General features: G+C 43.2%; 1 protein-coding gene across 1 annotated transcript in view; it reads left to right on the top strand.

Annotated features, from left to right (window-relative positions):
* Positions 1–24,568, top strand: part of DNAH9 (dynein axonemal heavy chain 9) — a 304,275-nt gene that overhangs the window by 237,699 nt on the left and 42,008 nt on the right. Inside the window, exons 53-59 of the mRNA XM_032616402.1 lie at positions 1,721–1,956; positions 5,634–5,756; positions 6,726–6,930; positions 8,601–8,765; positions 13,417–13,557; positions 15,750–15,920; positions 17,671–17,793. Coding sequence (XP_032472293.1) covers positions 1,721–1,956; positions 5,634–5,756; positions 6,726–6,930; positions 8,601–8,765; positions 13,417–13,557; positions 15,750–15,920; positions 17,671–17,793 — 1,164 coding nt within the window. The remainder of the gene's footprint in view (positions 1–1,720; positions 1,957–5,633; positions 5,757–6,725; positions 6,931–8,600; positions 8,766–13,416; positions 13,558–15,749; positions 15,921–17,670; positions 17,794–24,568) is intronic.

Below are 24,568 nucleotides of genomic sequence, written 5' to 3'. Positions count from 1 at the left end.
TTGCTTTAGGTGTAAGGTCAGGTTGTTTATTTGAGATGTTTCTTGTTTCTTGAGGTAGGATTGTATTGCTATAAACTTCCCTCTTAGGACTGCTTTTGCTGCATCCCATAGGTTTTGGGTCATCATGTTTTCATTGTCATTTGTTTCCAGGTAGTTTTTGATTTCCTCTTTGATTTCTTCAATGATCTCTTGGTTATTTAGTAGCATATTATTTAGCCTCCATGTGTTTGTATTTTTTACAGTATTTTTCCTGTAATTTAATCTAGTCTCATAGCATTGTGGTCAGAAAAGATACTTGATACCATTTCAATTTTCTTAAATATACCAAGGCTTGATTTGTGACCCATCTTAAGATACTTAAGTATTTTTACGCCACAAACCCCTTTGGCAGTCTGGTAACACCTATGGAATCCTTCTCACAGTAATGTTTTTTAGTGTATAAAGTAGAATGCATATGATTACAAAGGAAAACAATTCTATTGAAATACTGATCCTTCTGATATACTGATATACTGAATATACTGAATATCTGATATACTGAAATACTGATCCTTCTGATCCCAGGATAAGAACCTCCAGTGGCTGGTTTCCCTTTTGAGGTTTGCTCGAAGGTATAGCACTGGCCATTTGTACCCTTAGCAGGTGTAATTAAAGGGAAAGGAGATGGTCTGGAGAGGTTTTCCTGAGATAACTGGGAAGACGAACTGCAGAGAAGAGAAAGTTGGAGAGGTTAAAGGGCATATGTGTGAACCTCGAAAGCATTCTAAGTGAAAGCAGCCAGACACAAAAGGTCACGTATTGTATGATTCCATTTATGTGAAACATCCAGAATAGGTAAATCCATATAGGCAGAAAGCAGATTAGAGGCTCCTGAGAACTGGGGGTAGCAGGGAATAGGGAGTGACTGCTGATAGACTTGGGGCTTCCTTTTGGGGTGAAGAAAATGTTTTGGAACGAGATAGAGCTGATGGTTGCACATTGTGAAAGTACTAAATACCATTGACTTGTGCACTCTAAAATGGTTAGGGAATGTGAATTTTACCCCAGTGTTTTAAAAAGTATATGTGTTTCTAATGAAAACAATTACTTGAAGAAGAATTAAATGAGCTGAGAGAGGTCAACGAGAAGAAAAGGAAGGGTTCCCAGGGGGGACAGAGACCAAGGGGAGACATTCCCAGGCCTGGTGGTTTGTTCCTGGGCCTCCCAGTGTGGGAGAAGTCCTCAAGCAGCCCTTCCAGGGGGTGGGGTTGTCCATGGCAGGGGGAAGGGGAGCGTCTGCAGTCGTTTGCAAGCTGGGCATCAGTGGCAAGTGGTGATGCTGAGAGGAGAGGGTGGTCAGTACAGGCTGGTGTGGGCCTGGTCTGTGAAGCATAGAAATGTAGCAGGAAGTGACCCTGCTAACTTGGGCGAGGGCGATGGAGGCTGTTGATTAAGATACAAATGATCTATGGTAGACATTTGACTTGGGTGAATATACTGAAGAACAGAGGATGACACGGGCAGAATTTCTCTGCTGTTCATCCATCAAGAGAAAAAAGACTATCAGGACGTTAAGAAAACCTGCTTCCAGGAATAATGACACAGCCAGGAAAGTGCTCCTCAGGGGGATTTTGGTCTTTCTTTTAGAGGAGTTCTGTCCTTTGAGTGAGCTGCAGACCCCACCCCCAGCTGAGAGCGCACGCTTCTGTTCTGAGCGTGTGTGGCCTTTCTTCGCCACCAGGTTCCCATCCCAGTGACCCCCAACCTAGATCCCCTGAGAATGCTGACGGATGATGCCGACGTGGCTGCCTGGCAGAACGAGGGCCTCCCTGCAGACCGCATGTCCACGGAGAATGCCACCATCCTCCTCAGCTGCGAGCGCTGGCCACTCATGGTGGACCCTCAGCTACAAGGCATCAAATGGATCAAGAACAAGTATGGCGAGGACCTCCAGGTCACCCAGATTGGCCAGAAGGGGTAGGTGGCTGTGCACAGAAGTTCCCACCTTGCCGTTTATGTAGAGGGAAAAAATGTGATGAGCAGGGTTTAAGCCGCTGTGGATTGTTTCTACCCTCCTGGTTCCTCCAGGAGTTTTCTCCTGTTTTTCCTCTCGCTTTAGGAAATGTCTCAGTGAGAGATGCTTGGGTACTGAGTCTCTGCTTTTCTTTCTTTTTCATATTTTTATCTTTATTTTTATTGGAGTACAGTTGGTTTATAGTGTTGTGTTAGTTTCTGCTGTACAGCAAAGTGGATCAGCAAAGTGGATACATATCTCCACTTTTTTTTAGATTCTTTTCCCATATAGGTCATTAGAGAGTATTGAGTAGAGTTCCCTGTGCTACACAGTAGGTCCTTATTGCTATCTATTTTATATGCAGTAGTGTGTATATGTCAATCCCAATCTCCCATTTTGTCCCTCCCCCCTTCCCCACTGGTAACTATAAGTTTATTTTCTACATTTGTGACTCTATTTCTGTTTGGTAAATAAGTTCATTTGTACCATTTTTTTAGATTCCACATATAAGCGATATCATATGATATTTATGTTTCTCTGTCTGACTTGCTTCACTCAGTATAACATGTGTTTTCTTTCTCATTAGAAATCATAAGCGTCAGCCTCCCGACCCATTTCTGAGTCCTTCTTCCACCAGCCCAGGGGTTCACCCTCCCATCTCTCCTGGAATACTTCCTGCTTCCCAAGCACCCTATTCCGTTGTCAGACAGCTCTGTGTTTTACAGTCTTTCTCACATTTTGTCAAAAACTGCCTCTCTTAGCTCTCTTCTACCCTTTGTTCCTACCTCTGCCCCAGAACCACAGGGAACGTAAAGCGTCTCTCTCCTGAGGAACGATGGGACATTTGCAGTGGGGTGCTTAGCAGCTGAGATAGTTATGGAACCTTCAGAACCGTTTGCACCTGCCATGTGGCTTTATCCGTACATGGTGGGGGAGTTACTGCACACGTCAAGGGACATGAACAACAGGGAGAATGTCTGACTAGCACCCACCGCACTTCATGGACCTCAGCTCCTCTCCCCGCACTGCTTCATTCACTCTGTTATAACTTAGCTTTGTAGTTCCAGTTCTCAATTCTTGTTCTGTGTCTCTAGGAGACATGAGAAAAATAGGATGGGGCAATGAGCAGGAGGGAGAGGGCCAGAGATCACTTATTAGGTGGTCGATATGTGTTGGTCTTGGTGTTAGGAGCTTTACCTCAAATGCTTTTTAATCCACACGACCAATGAGGTTAGTGTTCTTGGTACCATTTTCTCATTTGAGGAAATAGAGTTTCACACAAGTTAAGTAATTTCCCCAAGAGTACACAGTTTTAAAGGCAATGGATATTTGCACACCCATGTTCAAAGCAGCGTTATTCACACTAGCCAAATGGTAGAAGGTAATCCAAGTGACCATCAACAGACGAATGGATAAACAGAATGTGGTGTATCAATACAATGAAATATTATTCAGCCTTGAAAAGGAAGGAAATTCTGTCCTTCACTACAGCATGGGCAGACCTTGAGATGAATGTGCCAAGTAAATAAGCCAGTCCTAAAAGGACAACTACTGTACAGTTCCACTTACACAAGGTCCCTAGAGTAGTCAGATTCATAGAGACAGAAAGTAGAATGGTGGTCCCAGGGGCTGTAGTAGACAATAGTCTACCACAATTTTAAAATAATTAGTTAAAATTTTTAAAAATTAATGGAGGCAATATTGGAACCAAGGTGATCTTCACTTCGAAGCCCAGGTTTATCCACTCTTAACATACAACCACCAGCGTGAGGCTTGCTGCCCTGGCCACATGTCCCCAACATGCTTGTCCAGGGGTCCAGACCACCCACGGTTGTTTAAATCAAGCATGCGATGTTCAGAAAATAGTTAAATCACATGTTGAATACCCAGATGGATCCTTTCTTACAGAGAAGGTAGGTGAGAAATGAATGCTGAGGTAGGACACAACGTAGTTTTATCTGTGTCATCAGTCATGGTAATCTAATCCTGGCCTTCCCTTCAAACTTTGATTAAAATATTCCTCTCTAATTGACCAATAACTGCATTTTAGACACAAGTATTCGTTCTTTTTACTCATTCTTATATCCATAGTACTGAAAATAGTGCCTGACATATAGTAATTAATTCTCTGTTCATGTCCCTTGACTACTGTTCTATTGGGTGATTTTCTAGATTTGTTGTGTATTATTTGAATACAAATATTACATTATAGGTAGTATGGTTTAAGACTGTTAAGTGTAGTCTCCCTTCATCAGTGAATGGAAAAGTGTTCAAGGGTGTCATTTGCCTTTGAATTTTGTGAGGTCTGACATACTACAACTTTTTTTTTTTGGTCAGATATGTCACATTTCTTCTATAAATCATATTTAGAAAATTCTTTTTTCTGTCCAGAAATTATATAAATATTCATATAGAAGATTTTTTAGGTTTTTTTATGGTTTTCTTTTTACACTAAAATCCAATCACCTGAAATATATTTTCAGGTACTATATAAGGTACAGACCTAATTTTCACTTTTCAAGTGGTTAGCCATTGTTCCAATACCATTTATTAAATTCTCCATCCTTTCTCCAATTAATTAGAGATGACATTTTACTCTATATTAAAATATTTTATTAGCTTTTATTCTTTTCTATTTATACAATACTATACCAGCCTTTAATTATTTCGTTTTATATTTAGTAACATTTATTGTGGCATTTCTCATTACAAAAGTAATATATCATCAGTAAAAAAAGAAGGTGAGGGGAGTTACCCAAAGCAATAAATAGGCCCTATAATTCATCATTTTTTCCCAACACTCCCAACTTTTGGTGTATGATATTCTTTAAGACTTCTTTCTACATATCTGTATTGTTGAAATTATAAGAAATATTTTATTATCAGCTAATGTGAGTCCCTCCTCTTATTCTTCATGATCTTTTATTTTTTTAAAAAAACATTCTCATTGTTTTCTTTTAGATTAACTTTAAGATTTTTGGTCAAGGTTTATAAAGTTATATTGTTATTTATTGTGTGAATTGGAATCACATTGAACTTATAAATCTATTTAGGGGAATCAATTTTTTATGTGCTTGTTAAACTCTACATAATATTGAAAAATTAAAAATAGCCTAGCTTTTGGTAATTGATTGTTACATAAATTAAGGTGTATCAATACAGTCTAATACCCAGGCACATAAATATTGTTATAGAAGAATATTTAATGACATGGTAAAATGTTTACATTTTATGCACAAAAACCAGGTTATAAAACAAATGAACTACACGGATCAAATAAAAATAAATATAAATGCAGACATAAATAAAAATATAAATAATATAAAATAAATAGAAATAGTAATAATAAACTTGAAAATATATCCAAACATCTACAGGCAATACCAAAATGTAAATGACACAAGGATGACAGTTAATTTTCATATTCTTTTTTGCATTTTGTCATTTTTCCCTTTTTATAAGAAATAGTTCAGATCACATAAGTATCATTTTAGATAGAGAAAAATATGCCAGCTGTCTGACGTCATCCCAGATAGCAGTGCCTCCAAGTTTACTGCTGTGCTTCAGGGCCACGGCTGCCTGTTGACTGTCTCCAGTCCACCCCTTGATGCAGGCTTACTCCGCCCACCTGTCTCCTCAGCTACCTTCAAACTGTCGAGCGTGCCCTGGAAGCTGGGAAGGTAGTGCTGATTGAAAACCTAGAGGAGTCCATCGATCCTGTGCTGGGACCCCTGCTTGGGAGAGAAGGCGTTAAGAAAGGACGGTGAGACCCAGCTATACTGCTGGCCCTTCTGAGGGGCTGGTTCACGGCCCCTGGTAGAGCTGTGCACAGACCCGCTCCTCCTAGAACTTCCTCTCCTCAGCTCACATCAAGTAGCCCCCCTGAAGCACACCTTTCATTCTGCCAGAAGAGGAGCATTTAGCTGCCCTCATGCCCTAGAGGCAGTTCCAGAGGAACTTCCATCAGCCAGCTCACTGGCTTGCTGCTCAACGACCCCAGTGCACTAGTCTAGAGCAGCGTTAGAGGGAAGGTGGTAAAAAAGCAATCTGACTTTGAACCGTGAGCATTTCATCTAAGGCAGTCGTCTGAGTTCTGAGAGCTCAGTGCTTTGTCAGCTTGATGAACCCCTGTTGCTCTGGGTGCTGGTGGCTGATCAGGGCTCAGCAAGAGTCTGGGAGGAGGAGGAGGAGGAAAAGAGGGGCAGGACAAGGGCCACAGGCACATAGGAGGGGGGTGAGAATTATCTGAAGGGAGCCTCACCCACTGCCCAGGCCATAAGCCGCCTTTTCAAGTCCTTAGGACGTGCTTATTTACTTAATTAACGATTTTCACCCGTAGAAGTAATGCTCCATCAGCCATGAGACAAAGTAAGCCCTATTGCTAGCCTATAAATCACCTTCGTGCAAACTTTAAGGTTCCCCTTCCTGCAAATGCTTTACTGCCATCTGCTGGAAATGTTCCATAATGCGCTCACGTACACGGACCACAAAGTGAGTGGCTCTTCCTCCAGCTGTGCCCGCAAAATCAGATGTGGTGGCTGTGGGAGAAGGTCTGTCACCCTCCACCCCTGTTCCCTGCCTGAGGGCTCAACCTAAACATGCTCGGGAGGAGTCATCTGAGTATGGCAATATTGTTTGCTGCGATTTTGCAAAAAAAACCCGTCTAGGATTCTGTCCCTGACCAAAGCTCACAGGAAGGCACTCCACCTTCACATGAGCCCTTGTGTTCCAGGTTCATTAAAATCGGAGACAAAGAGTGTGAGTACAATCCCAAGTTCCGGCTCATCCTTCACACCAAGCTGGCCAATCCTCACTACCAACCCGAGCTGCAGGCTCAGGCCACCCTGATCAACTTCACCGTGACCAGGGACGGCCTGGAGGACCAGCTGCTGGCCGCTGTGGTCAGCATGGAGAGGCCAGACCTGGAGAAGCTGAAGGTGCGTCAGGTACCCAGCAAGGAAGGGAGGAAGGAGATGCCCTGCCACCAGACCTTGCCGTGTGCCCTGCTCTGGGATAGGTGGGACTGTTCCTCCAGAAGCTGAGCAGCGTGGTTTCACTAGAGCTCGGAGGAGCGCCAGCACCATCCAGCCACCTGGAACACCCTACTGGGAAACAGGATAGAGCAGGCTGAAGAACAGGAGACAGGAGGCAGCTGGGAGAACCCCCACTCCTGTCCAAGAGCAGGACTGGCACAGGCTGTACAGGAACATGTTTGGGCCTCTCACCACATGTGCTCCGCGTCTGTGTCCAGAACTAAGTGGGGTTCAGTCCTGCGAGGGCAGTAGAAACGGATTCAGCCACTTTAGGGTAGCGTCTTAATCAGCTTGGGCTGCCATCACAAAATACCATAGACTATGTGGCTTGAGCAGCAGACGTTTATTTTCTCACAGTCTGGAAGCTGGAAGTCTGAGTTAGGGGTCCAGTTTCTGGTGAGACCTCTCTTCCTGGCTGGTAGGTGGCCAGTGTCTCACCATGTACTCATAGACCTCTTCCTTGTGTGTGCAGAGAGAGCAAGCTCTCTGATGTCTCCGCTTAGAAGGGCACTAATCCCACCATGAGGACCCCATCCTCATGACCTCATTTAGCCTTAATTACCTCCACCTCCAATACAGTCACATGGGGGAGGGGAGAGTTAGGGCTTCAACATATGAACTTGTGGGGGAGGCACACTTTTGTCCATAGCAAATAGTATCCTTTTCCCCTCTCCTTAGACACGATTAGATTTTAAAAACAGGGAGATATTAGAGTGCCAGGGGGCTAATTTAAATTTGAAAGGTCAGAAAAAGATTCTGTGAGGAGGTGGCACCCGCAGCAGAGAGAAGAGTGAATTCTGGTTATAAAGCAAGATGGAGGCATGTGTTTTTAAGAAACAGAAAATAGGCCAGGGTGACTGTGGCTGCGGCCTCCAACAAGAAGTGTTCTTTCCATGGATCCAAAGGCAATAATCCCAGGCGGTACAAGAGCAGAGAAAGTGCAGCTGCCTGAGGTTACATGTGCACCCACCCACAGTAAGAGAGTGCCCAGTGCTTTAGGACGTAGAACCTAACAGTCAGAAAGGGAGAGGAGGTAAGATCTGCCTGGATACCAAGGCCCCACTCCAGCCTTAAGGAGGGCTCCTGCGATCATCTTGTCGAAACTGTATAAAACCATTTCTAGTTGGTTTTTTTTTTTAAGGTCATCTATAGGAGAGCTCTTTCCTTGGGGGCCAGCAAAGTGGTGATAGACAGGACCTTCCGGAGAAGTAAAACTTGACCCCACCCTCTAACTATTCCCAGAAATAACTTCCATTTAGTGACTAGACCGTGTCCCAGCATTGTGCTAAGCCTTGTACAGCACTCCTACGAGTAGGGCCGGGGTTAACCCAGCTGAGGTTATGACGTGTTAAGAGGTAACTCAGCCCAAGGTCACATGACTAGTAACTGGTACAGTTGGGGTTCAGGTCACCTGCTGATTTTGTCTGCTTGTGGTCCCAAGCACTCTGCTATCCTGCTTCCAGTTTGCTAAGGGAAGGGATTCTGGCCCATAACCTTTTATCTATTCAGACCTACCCCGAGAACAGGATGCTCTGGGCTTCTACACCTGACTCTCCCTTATGTGATATTTGCAGTCAGATCTCACGAAGCAACAGAATGGCTTCAAAATCACCCTCAAAACATTAGAAGACAGCCTGCTTTCTCACCTTTCCTCAGCCTCTGGGAACTTCCTGGGAGAAACGGCCTTGTTGGAGAACCTTGAGATCACCAAGCAGACTGCTGCGGAAGTTGAGAAAAAGGTAAGACCTGGCAGCCTAGGCTGGCGGACAGAGGCCCTCCTCCTGCTCCCTGAGTCCGACTTCTAGGGGAAAAAAAAGAGTAACAGGTGGCTCTTCCATCTTCCTGAGTGTCTCCTAGAAAGTCAAGCTAGGCAGGATTCCTGAAATGACTACCTCACATCCTGCGTTATGGAGTGCCCCCATCTCCTGGGAAATGCTCTTGACAGCTGTACTCCACAAACGTTTGACGAGTACTTAATCTGCGCAGGGCCTCGTGTTCTGTGCAGGAAACAGTCGCTCAAACTGACTACCTCAGTGAGCCCATGGAATTGCCCTGAAGCTAAGGAATCACACTGTTGTACAAGTTGGCTGGTTCAGGCCTGATTGCACCCCGAGAAAACTCACAGCCTGCCAAAAGCTCGCAAGTCTGATTTTAATGGGAAAACTTCAACGACGTCCAGGGAAACTCAGCTCTCAAAAAAAAAAAAAATGGTGAATCATCCTGCGAAACTACTTAGCATATAGCTTCCTTCCTTTGTTTCACAACGTTCGGGAGACTTTTATTCCCCCTTGCGGGAATAAATGTCTGCCCTTCCCCAGCAGACTGCTGACCCTACAGGGCCCCTTTCACATTCTCAGTCCTGCTCTTGGACCAGAAGAGGAATTAAGTTACTGGTTCTGAGCAGGATAAGCATGTCTGTAACAGTGTCCAGGAATGATGCACCTTTGAAGGAATACCTTTATTGTCAGTTTATTGGGATTTCTCCAAATATGAGAAATAAGACTTTGTTCGAGGTAGGGACAAGTTAGGAAAAATGAAAAGTAATGATGGGCAGGGCAGACAAACCAGGTCCTACTCACTCTGAGATAACAGACAACTAAGGCTGGAATGAGAGACTGAAAGGAGGAAGGTCCAGCTTCGCCTTGTCTCCTCAGTCACTGTGTGACCACCAGGTTTTACTGCTGGTTCTCTACGGCCTCCATGTCTCTAGAGAGGGGCATGCAAAGTTTGTAAAACAATTACGGTAGCAGTTCCACTGCCCTGGGCAGGAGAGATGGGGGAACAGAGCCCAACTCACACAGAGGGAGAAGGTCAGAGATGGAATTGACCATGTTGGTCTCTTCTCCCTACCTCCTCCTCTCTTTCTTTATCCTTTTCTTTAAAGTCAATGAACAATTATTGAGCACCTGCTGTGTGCCAGGCTTTTTGTATGCAGCCTTTTATTCTTTTATTGTTTCTTTTCTTTTTGTCTTCTTTTTCTCATTCATTCATCCAATGAATACTTGGTTGAAAGCTGTTATATTCCAAATTCCATGGCAGAAGGTGGGGGTACCACAAGGAGGCCAAGAATCCCAGGCTTTAGAAGTGATGGCATTCTGAAGTAGGGCTGGCAGTGATGGTACAAAGAAGTGGGCAAATTCAAGAGCTATGGGCAACTTCAAGGAGATAGAATTGGAAAAGTTGTTAACTGATTGGATATGATTATATATGGATAAAAGTATTGTCGAGGAAATGTCTCAGTTCCAGGAATAAACATCTAGATAGATATTGGTGCCAACACCTGAGAGAAGAGAGCATAAGTGGATTTGGGGGTGAGAAGAAATGATGATTTTAGTTTATGTCATGTTGAGTTTGAAATGCCTCTGGGCCATGCACATGGGAACATCCCGTGGGTTTGGGGATATATGATCTTGGCTGGTGATAGAGTGCTGAGACTTTTTAGCAAGTAGTTGATTGTTGAAACTTTAGGAGTGGATGAAGTCACCTGGAAGGTGTGTGTGCAGTGATAAGACTGGGAGTAGAGCACTGAAGTATATTAATGCATTTCAGGACAAGTACAGAAGATGGAAAGCATGGAATAGAGCGGAGGTGGGAGGAAAAGCAGGTAGATAAGGCATTATGAAAGAAAGCATTTCAGGAAGGGATGTCAATGGTGTCAAATGATGCTGAGAATGCAAATAAGATACAGCTGAGATGTATCCCCTGAATTCTGCAAAAAGGAGTTATCAATAATCTTGAGGAGAATGATTTCCATGAAGTAGCAGAAGCAGAAGCCAGACTGCCTTAGAATGAGAGTAAATGGGAGTTGAGAAAGGGGAAGTGAGTATAGACAACTCTTTAAGGAAGCCAGACTATAAAATGGTAGAAAGAGAAAGGATTGTAACTTAAGGAGGGCATAGCATCCTTGGAGGATTTTTCTCCAAGATGGCAGAGACTGAGCTTACTAAGATCCTAGCTGGACATTGGAGGATGCATGGATTGTAAAGGAAAAGGAGCCATTGAGAAGAGGAGTTGAATGTACAGAAATAGAAGTAGTGATTAGTACAATGGGGTACATAAGAAATCAGGGGAAATGTAATTCAGGTCACTGATGAAGAGCTTATCTTTAGAAATATGGAGAGTTAATTCCAATATAATGGGGGAGAGGGGGCAAACATGAATCTACAAATGGTCCATAAGTCAATGTGAGCAATGGGGTCAGGGGGGTCAGAAAATTAAGGGAGTGGGAGGGAAGGCAGAATTAAGGAAACTCCTTCCTGATGGTCCCTATACAATACATCTGTGAAAGCATGAGTCATAGTCATGGTCATCTGCTTAGAATGAGGGGATGGTGGTGACGTAGGGTGCTTGGGGAAAGGAGTGAAGGTTTACAATAGTTGTTGTAGGAGACGAGAATGAAAGTTGACTAAGGACATAGATTAATGCACAGCATTAAGGACCCAGGTGAGCATGGACAGTATGAATCTGTGGTAACACAATCTGAGCAATTATGTGATTTTTATTCCATTCCACTCCATCCTGAGAATCTTTGTCTTTTAACTACTGAATTTGACCAATTTACATTTACTAACATTACTGATATAGTTGGATTTCTTTCTACTATCTCAATTTGTACTTTCTTTTAACCATGCTTTTTGTTTATTTTTTCTCCTTTCTTGAATTTTCTTTATCGTCCTCTTTAATCCTTTGCTGATTTTAAAGTTATTTATTTTATTAATTAACCTTGTTTCATTTATATATGAGAAATATATTTCATTTTATAGGTGACTTAACAATATATGTATTGACTTAACAAAGTCTAAAATTAAGCACTATATCTAGCCTCTTCCAAAACAATATTAGGATGTTAGAATACTTGGTCATTTTTTCCATCTTCTGCTACTGTTTTATAACACTTTAGTTCCACCTTGCTTTTATCTACTACTTCCAAACTGATCATGTTTTTTATAGTCTTTGTTATTTTTTTATAATATTTGTTTTTGGGCCGCACCACACGGCATGTGGGATCTTAGTTCCCTGACCAGGGATCCAACCTGTGCCCCCTGTAGTGGAAGCATGGAGTCTTAACCCTGGACCACGAGGGAAGTCCCCAGTAGGCTTTGTTATTTAGATTGACTGCATATTTAAGGAATTCTTGCATCTCATTTATTCCTTTTGGATTCAGTTTTCTTCTGATTGAAACAAATAAAATTACTTCTTCAGCAGTCTGTGGATAGTAAGCTGTCTTTGACATTGACTGCTTCTTCAAAGTAAAATCTATGGTCTTTAATCAATTTTGGAAAGTTCTTAACTACTATAGCTCAAATATTGCCTCTCTCTCTCTATTCTGTACTCATTTCTGTTAAACGTATTTCTTTTTCTTTTTTTTTAGATGTATTTTAAATCTTTTCATTTTATCTGCCAAGTCTCAACCTCTTTTACATATTTTCCATCTTAATTTCTCTCTGAGCTGCTTGTGTAACAATTTCCTCAGAATTTATCTTTTAGTTTGCTTATTCTCTTTCAACTCAAGTCCATTATTTAACCAGTCACTGAGTTTTCCATTTTAATAACTGTATTCTTGTTTTTAGAAGTTCTAGTTAGTTCTTTTTCAGACAATGTCTGTTCTCTTTTTTATAATGTCCTGATTTTATGCTTTCTTTTATCTCTACTGCTTTTAAACACAATTAGCTAATGGTAGGTAGTTCAGTCATCTTCAGCTCTTGGGATGCTAATCTTTCTGGGATTTTTTTTTGTGGGGGGGTAGGTAGAGGGTCTTCTAATTGTCCCCTTTGGTAACACTTCCTCCTGAAGTTTGTAATTGTTTATTGAGAGCTCATCTTCAGTAGTGCTCATTGTTTTTTCCTGCAGGGCTCTCATGAATTATCAGTAGTTTCACTCTATGTTGGAGCATGACAGGTCATACTGAGGTTGTATTTAATAGCATGTTCTTACAGAATCCCTGTCTGATGCTTAGGTCTCTTTTCTCATTTTTACCTCTGATAAATTTTCTGAAAATAGACCTCCATTGAAAGAGATCTTCTTTGTGAATTTACATATTAACTCATAAAAATTAAGAAAACAGAAAATTAGAGTATGCTGCTTTTACTGGATTCCATTGCCTAGAATTCTGGCTTATTTTTCAAGTTGTGTGTGTGTGTGTATCTCCCACATGTCCCCACTGGAGGGGCTGACACTTTCACCTTGTGAAGGACTAGGAGTGTGTCATCTCTTCCTCACTCAAGCTCAGTTAAGGAAAACCATGGCAGCCTTCTACCCTCTAGCTGCTCCCCCCATCCCGGTCCACCCACCGCACACACAGACACAATGTGCTTACACAGAGAGGCCACGCTGATTCTCAGGTAGCCCTGGTTGGTTTGAACAACGGACCACTATTGATTTTTCTGACAGGTGCAGGAGGCCAAGGCGACGGAGGTGAAAATCAACGAGGCCCGGGAACACTATCGGCCGGCAGCTGCCCGGGCCTCTCTGCTCTACTTCATCATGAATGACCTCAGCAGGATCCACCCGATGTACCAGTTTTCTCTCAAGGTGGCTTACACCTGGAATTTTCTGAACAGTCATAATTCAGCAGTGTAATACAGCCAGTGCAGCTCTCCATGAGGGTTTATCTGTGTTTCATTAGCTGTGGCAGCTATTTAAGATCAAATCCAGGAGAGCAGCTACATTGCCTTACAGTCCTCGTCTCTTTAATTGGGTCTTTCATGACTCATAGGTTATTTGGCTAGAACAGCAGGAGAGACCACAGCAGGTCTTGGCCTCACTCACTAAGTAGTACATATATTACAGCAGGAACTGTGCTTACTGAAAGTGTGGAAGAGGATACCAAGAAACATGAGAAGTGACCCCTGCCCCAAAGAGCTTAAAATCTAATCGGAATGATCAAATGTGCATGTCATTTTTATCAGTTAAAACCAAAGCAGGCCATGATAATAGTCCACCTTTAAATTACTTTCCTTATTACCCTAATATCCTCAAAGCTACTGCTTTATGGTTGCTGAGATATTTCTAAAACCAAAGACGTTAGCAAATTGTAAGTGCTGACTAAGCTTATCTTACTCATGAAAAAATAAAGACCTATAAATTTTAAGTACATCTCTGAAAGTATATCTTTATCCCCTAAGGCATTCACCAAAAGACCACAATTGAAGAGGTCTTAGGGGGTGGTGGAGCATTTCTGAACAACTTCTCTGGTTTAACCCAACAAACAGAGAGGACACACACACACACACACACACACACACACATTCAGAGCACACACCTCATTCTGTGAAGCTCAGCTGCCATATGGAGGCCAGGGTGTGGGGATGAGGTGATGGCCTCCACTACCTAGAACTCATTCAATTGGAGAGGGCATTCCATCCTGTCCCAATCCCCTTCCCTCAACTCAGAGTCTCTGCAGATTAAGTGAACTGTGTTTGTAATATCTTATGTTTATAAACGAAATCCAATACTTGGCATTATATTCAGGTCAAAGCCCCATATGAAAGAATTATAAAAGATTTTAAAACAGTATAAAAGTTAGCATGATAAGCCTAATAACTACGGGATCACTTCCATAGTTCTGAGAGTAGTTGAAATCTACCTCAGTGACTCTTTCTGACAAAAGGAGATTAGATGAGGCACATGAAAATATGTGTTCAAAACAAACAAAACAAAACAAACAAAAAACACCAAGAAGACTGGAAATCTGCAGAGCCAAAAATTGAAAAGACCCAATTATATCTTAATTTTTATTTTCTTTAATGATTCATTCTATTCATATCACATTCAAAATGCAGCATTCCTAATATTAATTTTTTATAAATCGTCTGTATCTAAGTTTAAAACAATGGAAAATTGATTCATATGATTTTTATTTCATATTATACCCATAATGTATAGTTCAGAAGATGTAACCAAAGCAGGCTCTGCTCCCACCATTGCAGCAAGGGTCCATAAGAAAAAAGCACATGTAAGTGGACTCACCAAACGATGCAGAATTACTAGAAAGAAAAACAAGGAACACCTGATGTTCTGATCATTACCAAAAGGAAAAGTAATTAATTGAAAATATTCTGCGTGCCTATTATGTACAAGGGTCTCTTCTAGACAGCAAAGTTGTACATGATATTGAATGTACCATCGGGAATTTTATAATCTAGATGCAGGGATCCCCAACCCCCTGGTCTGCGGCCTGTTAGGAACCAGGCCGCACAGCAGGAGGTGAACGGCAGGCGAGCAAGCAAAGCTTCATCTGCCGCTCCCCATCGCTCACATTACCGCCTGAACCACCCCCCACCCCCCCCACCCCCCATCTGGGGAAAATCTGTCTTCCACGAAACTGGTGCCAAAAATGTTGGGGACGGCTGATCTAGAGGATAGAATCGTCCATCCTAACTGGTTATCATTGACTGTGTTTACTTTCCAACAAAACTTATTGGATTTAATTTAATTATTTTGGTCACTGGACATTTATTTTTCACTGACCAAAACTGTCGGCTCTTCTCTATATGCCCCACAGCTTTGCCCACTTTGTGACAACGTAATAATTTATATAAGCCAATTAAGACGAGCTTAGCAAACTAAGACAAGAGTTTTCTTGTTGCCACTGTACCTTCTTGGCAGATTATGCTGGGAAAACATTTCTGTGGCTGGCAAATCGTAATACTCATCACAGGTAGTACTACTAGCTACGTACACAGAGCTGTGTAAATTACCAGTGTCCTACCTTCTGTCCCCAGGCCTTCAACATCGTCTTCCAGAAGGCTGTGGAGAAGGCTGCTCCCAATGAGAGCCTCAAGGAGCGGGTGGCCAATCTAATAGACAGCATCACCTTCTCTATGTACCAGTACACCACCCGTGGGCTCTTTGAGCGTGATAAGCTGACCTACCTTTCCCAGCTCACCTTTCAGGTAAAAGTGGATTGAAGAAATTTCCAGAAAACAGGTCACTGTATATGCCCAACCAGCAGGTGTAAAGAAACTTTCTTCTCTTAACATCAGTTTCCATTGTCTGTGAAGACTTTTGCGCTCTAAGCAGAGGCATCAGATAAGAAGGTCCAATATGGTGCACACATGCTGCCCCCACCATTGTCCCACTCATGGCAGACGTACTTAATCAACCATTTTACTTTTCCTTGGTGATCCTGGATGATCTAAGATCCTCCTCAACAGAGCCCTCCAGCAGCCACTACCAATCAATCCCAACTAGCACTGAGGATGAAACTGAATGGCCCTACTAATAACTAGATACTTTTTGAGATGCAGTAAGAACTTTGTTAGAGTATCCCTAATTATTTATTTACCTTTAAGGTTGCAAGTTTAATGTCCAAACCTTCCCCCAGAATAAGAAATTGCAAATGTCCTTCTATAGCCATAGCAGCCTTGGCCTTAGAAAACTCCTTAAGAACGCTGGTTCTCAAGGGCTTGAGAGCATCAGGGCTTCCAGTGTTAATAAGAAACCCTTGCCTTCTGCTTATTCTCAACATCAGAAAACCATGGAAATTTATTCCCTTGCATCTATCTAGTCATTTACGATTGGGATTTTTTTTTCATATATAGATTATCCTGTAGGTCTCTTCCAATTCTAAAAGTCAGATATTCCATAATCACTCCTGCGCTGACTCTGTTTGCACGTTCCGAAGCCTAAATTCACGGGGGAATGTTAGTGTGACTTATCCCTCTCACCCTCTGTGTTCCCCTCTCCAGCCCAGATGACAGCTTGGCCATCACAGAAGGAACTTGAGCCCCAGCACAGACACATTTCCCTCCTGCCACTCATTTACCCCAAACCCTAAGGAGCTTCCACCCCCAGCTCTCACTCCACTCCCCTCATAAATATTTCAACCTCGTTTTACAAGGGCTTCTTCACCTCACCTGCTATTTCTAGCCTGTTTTCTCCTTAAAAGACTTTTCCTCAAACTAACCAAATTATTTTTTCTTCGTGAGTATTCCCATCTGTAAGTTTTCAGCGGAGAATGCCATCTGAAAGGGGCCGAACAATTTCCTGAGCGCCTCTCAGCGTGAATTTTTAGTTCTAACCCAGCCGAGTGCTTTGCACCACCTGCCTAACGCACCGCACTGATTCCCCCCCAAGCCTCTGCACTTTCCACTGCCCCCGCCCCACGGAAATCTTGCCCAAATCTTCCCATCGCTTAGCATCTCTAAAACCCAATTCAGGACCACTTAGAGAAAGTTGAGCCAAATTCATCCCCCGCCCCTGCTTGCTGGCCACCCCCCCGTTCTGGAACACCATTAGCAGTGTTGATTCACATGTGCACTTCTATTTTGCATGTGTTCATCCGTTACTTTGACAGCCTCCTCAAATCATGTCATTTGCATGTGTCATCTTCTCTGTGAGATCGTAGGCAGGTACTTCATGGCATTTATGGTGGATCCATGAAGTCCTTGCTTGACAAGATACAGTTATTCACTGTGTGCATTTAACTCATGCTGATATTGGGGGTGAAGTCAGTTGCACCCAGAGGTGATTTGCACAGATATACACTTTCTCCCACTTCATCCTCTTTCAACAACCCAAATTGACGGGCGGGCTCTAGCGTTAGAAGTGGCACTAGTTACACTGAGTGACAACCCCAGAGATCTCTGGGACCCGTGACTGCCGCCAGCTAAAGAACTACAGCACTGTCCTCCCACATTGCAGATTCTCCTCCTGAACCAGGAAGTCAGTGCAGCAGAGTTGGACTTCCTGCTTCGATCTCCAGTGCGGACAGACGTCACCAGTCCCGTGGAGTTCCTCTCCCATCAGGCCTGGGGTGGCATCAAGGTCAGTACCAGCCCCTAGGGAGAAAGTCACGTTCTCCTCTCCTGGAGTGTTTTCCTGACACTTGTCCCCAGGAAGCCAGCAGGGGTGTGTTTGGGGGCTCACCATGAGCTGTGTTAAACATTGGTGCGTCCGTCCCTTTGTCTGCACCCCATGGCAGCACTCCCCCTTCCCAGGCCTACGGGGAAGGCTTTGCAGAGCAGGAGCAGGTGCGTGTGCTTGTGCGTGGGCTTTGCCTCCAGGAGGTTAGGGAACAGAAGGACCCTGTGAGTGTTTCTGACTCAGCGGAGCTGCCTTCCCCCTGCCAGCGTTCAGGGCCGGAATGCGGGCTCCTCTGTGAGGCCAGGGCTGGGGTGGAGATGCTGTGCAAGCATTTCCGTGGAGTGGACAGGTGCCAGGCCTCTGCCAGCCGTCCATCTCCCCATGGGTCCTGACAGCCTCAAAGCAAGGAACGCGTTCCAGCCTGGGGTTCTCAGTGGTTAATAATAGCTCACATTTGTAGCGCACCTTAAAAATTCACTATCTTATTTTATTCTCATGTTCACCTGGGCAGTAGGTATTACTTTTTCCCACTTAACATGTAAGAAAAGTGAGGTCATTCATCTTATAAGTAGCAGATCCAGGAATCGAGTTCTGGTCTGTCTGATGGCAAAGTCCATCTTCCTTCCATGTCATCTAGCTTAGTTTCATTGGGATTCTACGAACATCAAAAAGATCCCAAGCTATGAGCTCCTTTCAGTAGGGACCACACCTGCATTCACAGGGCTGAGCAGTAAGCGTGGACCGGGTGACCACCAGCCCCAGAGTCTAGACGCACTCTCCCGGTGGGAGGAGGTCCAGTCCGCACCTGCAGGAGCCCCGCGGCAGGTGCTGTTGCCGTGTGAAGGTGGCACCTGCACAGAGTGAATCCTATTTATAAGCTTCCATGTCTGCTGGCTTTCCTGCATGTCCTGTAGCACAAGGAGGTCTGAGTCTGATACGATCTGCTGGCTTTCCTGCATGTCCTGTAGCACAAGGAGGTCTGAGTCTGATATGATTGTGTGTCTCTCTCTCTAAGAGTTTTGAGACAACGATGCACGTGCAATTATAATAAATAACAGAGAACCTTTGCACCCCGTTCCCCACAGCGGTCACATCTAGCTTTCCTGTAGCACAGTATCACACCCAGGAAGCTGACATTGATACAATCCACCACTCTATTCTGATTACACCTGTTTTTCATGCACGTGTGTGTGTGTGTTTTATCACACACATTTATCATGTAATCACCACCCCAGTCAAGACCCAGAAAACTCCGTCTGGTGTGTATGTCACCCTGTTATAGGAACAACAACCTCCTCCCTCCCCCAATTCCTAATGCCTGGCAACCGCTAATCTGTACTCCACTTGTATAATTTTGTCATTTCAAGGATGTTATATAAATGGAATTATACAGTATGTAACCCTTGGGGACTGGCTTGATCACTCAGCGTAACTCCCCTGAGATCCATCCAAGTTGATTTACTTTATAACAAAACCCCAGCACTTAATCATTAATGTACGTGCTGCCCTCTTCAAAGGAGTCATCTTGGGAAATGCTGCCATTGCCCAAAATGTTTTTCTAACTTTTTTTCAGAGTCTGTAGCTCTTCTTTTAATCATCCTTAGGGCTATGTCTAAATCAAGAGTCATCAAACTTTTTCTGCACAGGGTCACATAGCAAATATCTAGGCTTTGAGGGCCACACTCTGTCACAACTATTCAACTCTGCCAAAGTCACACACCATAGGTAAGCAAATGGAAATGGCTGAGTTCCAATAAAACTTTATTTACAAACACAGATGGTGGGCCAGATTGTCCCTGCAGGCCACAGTTTTCTGATCCCTGATCTAAATAATAGAGGTGTGATTTTTTTTATATATTAGCTCCGTTTGTCATTCTGAACCCAGTCTGGCAAATGAGAAGGAGAATAATATGTTGGGAAAGAAACAAAGGGGAACTCCATTCACAACAGCAACCAAAAATCACAAAGTTATAAAATGCCTAAGAATAATTATAATAAGTGCAGAGCATATGTGTGGAAAACCATCAGCTTTTCTAGGCTACATAAGGTAAGATATGAATGAATAGATGCAATCTAGAGTAGCACTGTCCAAAAGAAATATATTGCACGTCACATGTGTCATTTAAATTTTTCTAGTAGCCACATTAAAAATGCAAAAACTGTAAAATGAAATTGACGAAAGTAATTTTAATAATATATTTTCCTTAACCCAATACAGCAAAAATATTATCATTTTAATATGTAACTGTCACAAAAGTTATAAGTGAGATATTTTATATTTTTGTAAAAGTCTAAATTCTGGTGTGTATTTTTTGCACTTATAACACATATCAATTCAGATGCTAAATCTTCATCAGAAATACTTGATTTGAATTTAGATTTTATAAAATTTAGAGTTAAAACATTTGATTCATATACCCAAGTTGTTTCAAACATACTTCAAAGTTCTCCAATTACTAAAGCAATTTCCAGCTTCTAAACTTAAATTTAAAAATAATTAAAATTAACAAATAAAGAATAAAGTGTTAAAATTTGTAAAAAAGTAAACAAATAACTAAATAAATAATATGAAGGAAAAAATCAACTATACCAAAAAAAGAATAAATGTGTTAAATTTTTTAAAAAACATAAATAAATAAAATGCAAATAAAAATCCTGTTCTTCAGTCATCCTGGCCACATTTCATTTGCTCAATACTCACATGTGGCCAATGGCTACCTGCTGGGAAGTATGGCCCCGGAGCTTGAGAATAATGACTCAGAGTCTGATGCTCGTATGGAAAATAAATACTGGGAAGCAGTTCTAAATGAGCCCATTTGCAGAACTGGAGCAATGATGGAGATGGACCAGTTAACCCAGGCTCTGGAGTCAGACATTCCTGGGTTCAGGTTCAAGGTTGAGTGTGTGTGGCCTCTGACAGGTTATCTCTGTTTCCTTATCTGTTATGCCAGACACATAAATGTTCAGTAAATGGAAACCAATTATGGTTGGGGTTATGGCTGTTGTATTTGTTTCCTACAATGGCCATAACAAAGTGCCACAGGCTGGGTGGCTTAAAAACACAGCATTTATTCTGCCAGAGTTCTGGAGGCTAGAAGTCTGAAATTAAGGTGTTGGCAGGCCATGCTCCCTCCAGAGCCTCAGGGAGAAGACCCTTTCTTGCCTCTTCCAGCTTCTGGAAGCCCCAGGCACTCCTGGTTTGTGGCAGGATCACTCAGATCTCTGCCTCAGTCTCCACGGTCCCTACATGGCCGTCTTCCCTCTGTGTCTTTGCGTCTCTTCTTTTCTTATAAGAGCATCAGTCACAATGGATCAGAGCCCACCCTCCTGACCTCATCTTAACAGGATCACACCTGCAAAGAGCCTATTTATTCCCAAATAAGGTCACATTCAGAAATCTAGGAGGCTAGTTCTTCAACATATCTTTGAAGATATGCATACAATTCACCTTATCACAGTTATGATTATTAATTACCCAGCTATAAGGTGTATATATGCTGTGGTTGACATGGGCTGTGCCTGATAGAATTTGTCCATCGAAGGAAAACCTTTGAGGAATGGTGAGTTGCCAAGTTAGGCTCAGTCCAGTTGCCTTTCTCTCTGTTATCCCACAAAGCCATCTGCAGCGAAAGTCATAAAGAATAAGTGATTCAAAAGCACTCTTCACTGCTTTCATTTTCCGTAGCTCAACTCCGAAAGCGACTTGGTGCAATTTGGTTCCATCACCCTTTGGTTTGCTTTGCTTTTTGGTTTTGTTTTGCGGTCTAAGCTCATCTGGCTGTTCAAAGGTTTCTAAAAATGAGTGAAGCTTTATCTTTCTCTCTGAGTTTTGTTACCAGAGCAGCCATGTCCAGCCCCATCCATCTCCAGCCCAGTGCAGGACGTGGGCAGGTGAAACACAATGCAGCGTGCGCCCTCTGACGAATGCTCTTTTTAAGTGTTCAGTTGGCTTTTAGCCTAAAGAAACAAAGGAAGTATAATTGAACAGGACATGATAAAACAAATTTTTTAAAACACCCTGTCTGATGAGGAAGATTGATTGCCCTGTTTCCCCAGAAGATCTAATAAGCAGGTGATGAATGAAATCTTTGTGATCATATCCTGCTTTTATTAGTACCCTCTGTAAGGATTTTTAAAGTCTCATCAAATGTTAAACTTTTAGGTAATGGGCATGTTCTCTTACTTTTTTTTTTTTTTACTTAAAAAATTTTTATCGTAGTATAGTTGATTTACAATATTATGTTAGTTTCTGCTGCACAGCAAAATGAACCAGTTATACATATACATATATCCACTCATTTTTAGATTCTTTTTCCATATAGGTCATTACAGAGTATTGAGAAGAGTTCCCTGTGCTATACAGTAGGTCCTTATCAGTTATCTATTTTATATAGAGTGGTGTGTATCTGTCAATCCCAATCTCCCTATTTATCCCTCCCCCCCATTCCCCCTGGTAACCGTAAGTTTGTTTTCTATATGTGTGACTCTAGTTCTGTTTTGTAAATAAGTTCAGAGTACCAAGGGATCTTAGAAGCAAGACATACAATGCCATTACCTTGCTGATCACTTTTGGTCAGTCAGCATGTCCTCTTCTTCATTAAAGAATCTCATCTGTGGTACCGGGCATTGTTAGCCTTTGAAAAGGCCCCTTGGCTACCTCTCTGAATGCCAATTTAGCACAGTTGTACTTTGCTACCCAGTCCAATGTAATTAGGTTAATTAGTCATTTCCATTTAGCTTATTAGAACATTAGAAATCCCTTTTCCTCATTTGGAAGATTAAACATTGCAACTGTGTTCAACCCAGAGCTTCAAGAAAGCGTGTTTCAGACCCAGCCACGGTAGCTGGGAGCCCTGATCACCGTGTAATTTCCTCAGTTTTGTGGTGACGCCAGGGGTGGGTAATGGGACTGCAGGAGGGTTAATGGTGATGCCAGCTGGGAAGAGGGGTGAAGTGGCAACCTGAAAGAAGAGGAAAGTTTGGTCCTCGGCACAGAGGGAAATAATTACCGCAGCGGCAGCTTTTCTCAGCCTGTCAAGGGCCCTCCCACTGGCCGCCCAGATGTCAAACTTTATTAATGGGGCGCTTCCTAAGCGCCAGGCAGCCTGCTAGGCCTGAGGCGTACAGAGACGGCTCAGAAAGCTCTTGCCCGCAGGGAACTCACAATCTTGTGGGAGTCCCAGACAAGGAAACCAGCAATTGCAATTCGATAACTGTAGGAGCCCCAGAAAAGCACAAAGAGGGGCTTTATAGTCTTCAAAGCACTTGTATCTACATTAGAGTATTAGCTATGCAGACAACGGTTACTTGGCCTCATTTTCCAAATGAAAAAGTCAAAGCCCACAAAGGTTTAAAAACAGGCTCCGCGTCATAAGAGGCTCATAAGAGGTGACGTCGAGAGCAGAGCTCTCGTCTCCTGGTGCCTCCTCCGCCATCCCCCGTGCCACTCCACGCCACTTCTCAGCACAATGACTGGTGTGTTCCCTGCTCTGCATGCTAAGGGTGAAATTAGGAAGCCACAGAGCCCACGTGAAAGGGCACTTAAGGACTGGACATGTGTTCCTCCACACGGGAGAAGAGGCTGGGCGAGCCCTGGTCAAGTGCACGTGTCCTTCTCCAGCCTGACCTCCCCCTTGTCACCTGTAGACCCGTCCTCCACAGTCACACTGCCTTCTACCATGCCCCACACCCTCCCCACTCCAGACTTGGACTCTGGATCCTTCCCCATGAAATGCCCTGCCCTTCCCTCTACCTCTCTCTCTGCCCAGCAGAATTCTATATCCCTACTAAGGCCTCCCTCGTCTCTTTCTCTTAGGATTGTAAGCTCCCCGAAGGCAAGTGTATTTTTTTGGTTCACATTTGTATTCCCAAGTACCTGGCATGTAGCAGGCATCCAATAAATATCAAATGAATGAATGATTTCACATAACAGGAATGGTGGATTCCTTAAAATTCATGGCACTGCAGTAGGTGCTTTGGAGACAGTCTAGCTTTTAATCTCATTAGAGAGATGGAACACACAAGTGGAGTTGAGTGACCACAGAAAGGCTGCAGGTAAGCGACCGCCTAAGTGAGTAACGTTTACGTGAGCACTCTGAAGAAACAGGATGGACCCCACCCAAAATGCGGTTCCCATGTCCAGACTGATGACGCCTTGCGCATAACTAGAAGGCACGAAAGAGTTTATTACTCACATAATGAGACTTTCTGGGAAGAGCAGGGGAACTCCCAAGCAGTCTGAAATCGGCTTGAGAGAGCCCGGAAAGGAGGTGTCTTGCGGGTGTTCTGGTCATTGGAGTGGGGCGGGGCTTGCACGATACAACTTCCCTTCGGCACCAAAGGAGGGAGCACCCAGGCTTACCTGTCAGCTTGTCCTGGAGTGGAGCAGAAGAGGAAGAGGGAGGGGTATGGCTTTAAAGTGATCAGCAGTCACACATCCTTTTTTTTAACATCTTTATTGGGGTATAATTGCTTTACAATGGTGTGTTGGCTTCTGCTTTATAACAAAGTGAATCAGTTATACATATACGTATGTTCCCATATTTCTTCCCTCTTGCGTCTCCCTCCCTCCCACCCTCCCTATCCCACCCCTCCAGGTGGTCACAAAGCACCGAGCTGATCTCCCTGTGCTATGCGGCTGCTTCCCACTAGCTATCCATTTTATGTTTGGTAGTGTATATATGTCCATGCCTCTCTCTCGCTCTGTCACAGCTCACCCTTCCCCCTCCCCATATCC

The sequence above is a fragment of the Phocoena sinus genome, chromosome 20 (genome assembly GCF_008692025.1).
Source record: "Phocoena sinus isolate mPhoSin1 chromosome 20, mPhoSin1.pri, whole genome shotgun sequence".
NCBI classification, from domain to species: domain Eukaryota; kingdom Metazoa; phylum Chordata; class Mammalia; order Artiodactyla; family Phocoenidae; genus Phocoena; species Phocoena sinus.
The sequence above is the reverse complement of the archived record's forward strand: the minus strand, read 5'-3'. Positions and strand labels throughout refer to the sequence as shown.